The sequence below is a fragment of the Pterocles gutturalis genome, unplaced genomic scaffold (assembly GCF_000699245.1).
Source record: "Pterocles gutturalis isolate BGI_N339 unplaced genomic scaffold, ASM69924v1 scaffold24769, whole genome shotgun sequence".
NCBI lineage: Eukaryota > Metazoa > Chordata > Aves > Pterocliformes > Pteroclidae > Pterocles > Pterocles gutturalis.
In genome coordinates, this window is record NW_010128896.1 from 1 (window position 1) to 6,817 (window position 6,817).

Genomic DNA, 6,817 nt, shown 5'->3' on the forward strand with positions numbered 1-6,817 from the left:
CCTTCTCCCCGTCACTGCCTTTGCCTTCTTCAGTTGCCAGTGAAGACTGAGGTAAAGAACTCGTTAAGTACCTCAGCCTTCCCTATATCCTGGGTCACCAGGTCTCCCGGTTTCTTCCGGAGGGGGCCCACATTTTCCCTGGTCCTCCTTTTATTGCTGACATACCTATAGAAGTTCTTCCTGTTACCCTTCGAAATCTTACATTCATTAAAGTGTGAAATAATATCATTTAATAAATACAGGATGTAAGATTTCTTATAGGGAAATTCTCCTCTTCAAAGCTGGGTTTGAGTGAAAGATCTAAAACTATTTCTGGCACACCTCTTCCAGGTCATGCTGAAACAGACTTTTGCAGAGAGCAGATCCAAACTGGGGAAATGCAAAGGGAATGATCCTTGTTAGATATAACCAGGCCCAGCTCCACTGTAGACAGTTGGGGAAATGGCTTGCAACATGCAGAAGCAGATCTTTCCTAACCTAGTTGAAAGGTTCAGGTTAATCCTACTGAAACTGGCAGTCACTAGGGAAACTGCACTAGAGGTATTTAAAAAAATATGTCCCTGCTTTCAGATATGCCAGCAAATGTCTGTAGACAAGAATCGGAGCAGCAAAATGGTTTAATGCTACAGGGAAAAGAGGTACATGCAAAATCCATTCTAGATTTTATATTGCTCCAGTGTGTTCCATAGTTTTGAGTAAGGAATTGGGTCACTCCTGTTAGAGGTTTTGCAGGATGCTTCTAGGCTGGTCTGTCACAGTCATCTGCAAAAGCAAAGTTACTCCAAGCACATATAGAAACGTGCAGATTTCTGTGAGCACGAGGAAGGATTCTGTCCAGGAGCTCTTCTCCCAAGGCATATCTTTACAAGGGACTAAGACCCTCCTAAGAAACTATTAGATACCTGGGTTGCTGTGAACATCCTGACCCCACCAGTTTGAACTTCAGGTCACCTGAGCCACACTCATTCCAGGCCTGCCCACACCGGCAGGGACAACAGCACAGAGCAGACATGGACAGGGTATGACAGTGCTGTGGTAGACCGTCTACCACTCTGGCCACAAGGTCGAGAGATAAAATCCACTGCCTGCCTCCTGAGAGGGGAGAGATGAAACATGAGGAAAAGAGTGATTTGGAAGAGACACAGCTCTGGCTCCTCTTCGGGGTACAGGAAGAGGCATAAATACAAGCCCAGTAGATCAAGGCACAAGCATGTGCTGTATAAAAGACCTTCTGGACCCTGCCGTACAAGCTGTAGTAAAAGGAAGTATAGGCATACATTTAGCTAATGACTGCTGCCAAAACCAAATGATTTTTCATCTCCCTCATCCACCCACTGCAGTGAAGAATTGGCAAGTACTAGTGGAATACAGGATGCACACCGGCACAAACTGACCATCTCCATTTGTTTTGTATGAATTTATGCTTCTTTACACTCCTGCACAGATCAGCTCAGTGTGAATAGAGATTAGCGTTAGCCGATAAGCCTAATGGAGCCTGCTTGAAAATGCTGTCATGTCTCTTTAGGAGCTGACAGCTGAGCTGTTAAGCTAAGAGGTCAGAGTTGATTGGCTTGAGCACCAGCTGTATACGGCCCTGGGAAACGTGCCAAAGGTTCTTCCAGCTCAGACCTGCGAGACAGTAATCTGTGAGTAAACCCTACACATAAGGGGCAAAGCAGCTCAGCTGTGTAGGTGAAGAATGATTTAGGAGCCCCTGCAATGGCATCCCGAGGTGTCAGCAGCTGTCAGTTTTCTTGATCCCTCCTAGCTCACTGCACCACCAAAATATAGATAATTATTGTGCAAAGTTCCTGAATTGCAGGGGCGTCTATCGCCTTTGGGACACTTCCAAATGCAGTAGTATAAATAGAACTGTGCTGGACTTGCTATGTAGTGAGGAAGTTATTTGCGCTTCACATTTTCTTGGTTTGGTCCAGAGAAACCTTATACATGTACACAGGAATGCTGTCTGGACAAGGCTGACAACCTTATTTTTTGCCTTTCCTTCTATGTCATCTACGGACTACAGAGCACACACACACAACACACAGACACAGAGCTTACAACGTGTGCATTTTTTTCCACAGAAAACTGAAGTTCAAGTGAATCTTTGCAAACTAAAAAATGTCAGCAAGAAATGGTTTGTAAACAACCCACTTAGAAATGCAGCACATGTGGTTTCTCGGTATCAGTCACTTTCTTTTCCATTCTCATCTCTCTCTCATTGCATGGCAGTTTCCTACACTGCGACTTGGAGATGACACATCATGAGGGTGGTTTGTTATGTCACATGGGACAGAGAACCTGCCTGGCCTGGAGCCTGGGCAGTAAAGGAGAAAGGGGGCACAAACCACACAGTCTACAGCAGCCATGACATCATTCAAAAGTGAAATGGACACCGTTGGCTTTCAGGCATGGCATTTCCCTTTGACAAATTTTAGTTTTCCTTGACAAAAACACTCTTCCTGAAAAAATAAAGGGACCGGTTTTGACTGAAAACACTTTAGCTTGATAAAAGTGTTTGGTAAACCCCACTGAATAGTTTTCTAATGTTTAGCCAAAGTTTCAAATCTTTGTGCCTAAAATTTGGTTTCTAGGTTGGTATCCAGGCACACAAACTAGTGGTCTGATTTTTCCCAAAAGCACGTTGAACATCCTGTGTCTCTAGTTTCTGTTGAGTGAAGTGCTGAGTGCTTAGCAACTCCGAATTATCAGGCCTAGAGCCAAACTTTTGAAATCTGATAATCTAAAATTAGGTAGCTACAGTCTGATCAAAAGCCCAATAAAGTGAATGTAAAGGCTGCCACTGAACTTCTTGCTCTTGGTGAGGCTAACTTATCTATACTTAGATGCCAGAATGAAAATTGCCTTCTTTAGGTCAGGTCAAAATCATGAGCAACCACCATTTTGCTTGTTGTTGGCAGTTCCTGAAGTGCTACACAGAGCACCTTTAAAAAAGTAGGTGGGATAGGAGAGGAAACAGGATAGGTATAGTGTCACCTTGGCAATCCTCTCCATGAGCAGGTACTGTGCTGGGTTTATGTCCTGTGCATGCTGCATGTAAAACTCATAGCAGGTCAAATGCTGATAAACCTACATATAATATTTTAAAAGCTTGCAGATGTAAAAGAGAGGTTGCATAGTAAATACTTTTCATGGTACATCATTCATAATGTGCTAGGGGCCACAAAGAAGGCATAGATATCTGCAGCTTAAAACAGGTATGGGTTAATTAAAATTATGTAAAGTATGTAAATGTAGGTATGGAAAGACGTCAAGTAAAGAGACAGAACTGAAAGGAGTGGTTGATACACCATAGTGTTGTCCTGCTCGACAGGCTGGAGAAATGAGCCAACAGGAACCTCAAGAAGTTCAACAGAGGTTAATGCCAAGTTCTTCCCCAGGCACCAGCACAGGCTGGGGCCAAACAGCTGGAAAGCAGCTCTGCAGAGGACCTGTGGCTCATGGTGGACACCAAGCTGACCACAAGCCAAGAATGGGCCCTTGCAGCAGAAGCCAAACAGCCTCCTGGGCTACATCAGACAGATGTAGCATTGCCAGCAGATCAAGGGAGGTGATCCTTCCCTGCTGCCCAGTACTGGTGAGACACATCTGGAATGCTGCGTCCAGTGCTGGGCTTCCTAGTACAAGAGAGCTGTGAACATAGTGTAGAGAGTCCAGCAAAGGGCCATGAAGATGATGAAGGGACTGGAGCATCTGACACATGAGAAAAGGCTGAGAGAGACAGGACTGTTCAGCCTGGAGAAGAGAAGGCTCAGGGGGATCTTATCAATGTATGTAAATTCCTGTTGCTAAGGAATGAAGACAGAGCCAGACTCTTCTCAGTGGTACCCAGCGACAAACAAGAGGCAATGGGCACAGGCAGAAATGCAGGAATTACATTTAAACATACGAATTATTTTATTTTACTGATAAACTAAAGATAAGTCACTGTTAGCACAGAAGTCCACTGTTGTTCCTGATTTCCCTTACACTGCAAAGGGCTGGAAAACACTGGTAACATACATCACTGGAGAGTCACTTCTCCTCCAGAGGCTCTTAGGCAAGCAGGAAGATAATGGAGAGATTGAGACCAAACTTCTACATGAAGGTCCCTCAAACTGGGAAATTTTTACTGTGTATATGTATTATTTGACACTAATGTGCCTGTGCACCTGCACTGTGCTGGCTCTTCACGGCATCTGGCACTAACAGTTGAATTGCCTTTTTCTTCAGTTTTAGGCAAATGACTTAGGCAAATAACTTACCTCATTCAAAATCTGCTTAAAAAATTATAAAAGCCTGAAAAGAGAACCGCCTGGTATTCTCACTTCTAGCAACTTGTTTGGGGTGCTTTACCTTAATCACGTTGTCCAAGTTAGATGCATGTCTACTCTCACAGAGACTGGTGGCTAAAAGTCATGGATGGCCCAAACTCTCCAGAACGTTTTCTCTTCCTATCTGAAAATTGCTAGGACCACCTCTAGCTGTTGCTGAACCACTTCTGATTCAGATAGTGAAGCCCACACATCTGTTTTTTCCATTGGCAGCCTGAGATGAGCCCAAACTTGTCAATTTGCTCGTGACATTGCTGTCCCCGGGCAGTGGCCACATGTTCTGGGACTGGCAGAAAAGCCTCAGCCCTGCCTAGTGGGACTGGTGCACATTGTTGAGGTCTCCAGTGAAAGCTGTGATGCACAAGAGACTCTGAAAATCTATTTTTAAGCCACAGGGAAGGTCTGATAATGCTGGAGGAAGACACCATGTTCAGCTGGGGTAGGGACTCACAGGCGGTGAAAGATGAGAATCTTTCATACTGAATTATTCACTGTATTTAAAAATAGACTTTTCCATGTTCTTCTCCAGCCACTGCCACTTGTCTCAGCAGAGTTTGTGAACACAAACTGACCATGTAAATTAGTGAAAATACAGCAGCATCTGGTGCAAAGTGGGCTGCAGAGAAAGACTGTGCCCACCACTGGCAAAAGTCCACTTCATTGTCTCAGCTTTCTTGAAGAAAATTTTCTGTCCCTGGAAATGCTGGAAGGAGGTTTACTCAGTTGCAGCCAAGAGTAAACAAGAGGCGATGTTTAGCATTGCACTGGAGCGGGGACCTCTTGCCTGGGAGGATGAGTGGCACCAGCTGCAGCGCGTGGCTGCAAACCCAGACGGACAGCACAAGTGACACAGGGCAACGGGTCATTTACCAGCAACCTTTAAGCAACACACAAGCTTAACAAGTGGGGCTACCACAACGTTTGCTGTCTTTCCTTAAAGCCCAAGCCCCAGTCCCAGTGGTGACAGCCAGCACCGCCCCACCTAACCCTGCCAGAGAGCCGGGGCAAGTAACTCACAGCACAGCCCCACGATGCTGCCCACGCCTCACTGGCTCCTGAAGGGAAAGGAGACCTGTAGCAACAGCACAGCACACATCCAGCTACCTTCCTACAGAAAGGGGCATTTTCTAGAAGATACTGATTCTCTGAAGCCGTTAAAATAACAGATGGGAATGCCTAGGAGGAGTTTAACTACTGATTTCACAGACCCAGGGACTGTGGGCTCTACAAGCTGGATCAAGATTTTTAGAAGGTGACAGCACCAACAGCCAAGGCTGACCGTGGCTGTGCCGTGGTTCCTGCCACCTGCGGCGGCCCCCAAGGCATGGCCACCCAGTGCAAGGCTTGCAGCAGGACTGCGGCACCAGCGAGCCCCCATGCCTGACACTGTCCTGGGCTCGTCCCTCCAGGCATGGCTCCAAGCATAGCTCAGCCAAAAATAGTATCCTGGGACTCCCTGCCTGAAATCCAGCTTCAGAAAATGCAAGTGTTGACCATGCCTCGGTGGGACAGTGTCTCTCTTTGAAGTCCACATCTACAGGCACCAACCAAGTCGCTACGGATGGAAAACTGACCTAAACAGCTCATTCACGTGCCTGCATATCTGCTAAGCTGTAGGATTTCCACTCTACAGCTATTTTTAAAAAAAATACAATAAAAATGAAGGCGGGAGGAACAAGCAAACCACCAGGCTCACACGGCGCACTGTATCATGATTATGCCACAAAAAACGGTTTTACATGTTCTTTATTTAAGTGAAATGAGCAAGTGAAAGTAGAGGTTTCACATTCCTTTCTGCTAAGCAAGATTGTGCCTTTTACACTGGTTAATTCAGACAGTTACATTGCACACTGCAGTTTTATACCCTTGAGAACTGCCACCAAAAAAGCCAGCATGGTGGGCAGGGGATCACAGCATTCACAGTAACTACCGGAGGGGACAGCCACACCGAACAGTGCCTAAGGATCTTGCATTTTACATTTTTACAGCTGGATCACGGCAGAATAAAATAATTACACCATCATAGACCCATCACAGACACTAGCACAGGCAACAGATAGGAGAGAGTAAAAAAAAAAATCACGACATCCTCAATTGACTGAGCTAATCACAGCGGTGTGCTGTGGGTGTTACTTTTATGTCTACAGAGACACACACTGAAACCACCTCCCAGAGTTTCTGACTGTCTTTTACTCCTGATAAGACTTCACAAGGAGCCACATGAGCAATACAGTAATCAGGACAATCATGAAGTTGAGGAAAAGTTCTTGTGTGGATCGCTCCATTGTTCGTCAGCAATCAGGGGAGAGCAGAGGTCAACGGGTAGAGCACAGGGAAAACTTCAGTGGCTTGCCTGGGAGCGTCCTTGAGCTCAGCCTCCAGGTCACAGGCTCTTTTAAAGAAAAAGAAAAAAATATGTGAAGAACAGATGCACAACAGTGGCAGGGTCAGGAGAGATATTTTTATTTGTGGAAAAAAAA

General features: G+C 45.6%; 1 protein-coding gene across 1 annotated transcript; it reads right to left on the reverse strand.

Annotated features, from left to right (window-relative positions):
* Positions 1–6,526: 6,526 nt before the first annotated feature.
* SLN (sarcolipin) lies at positions 6,527–6,622 on the reverse strand. The gene has a single exon (XM_010079785.1). The coding sequence runs from the start codon at positions 6,620–6,622 to the stop codon at positions 6,527–6,529; it is 96 nt and encodes a 31-aa protein (XP_010078087.1).
* Between the last annotated feature and the right edge of the window lie 195 nt (positions 6,623–6,817).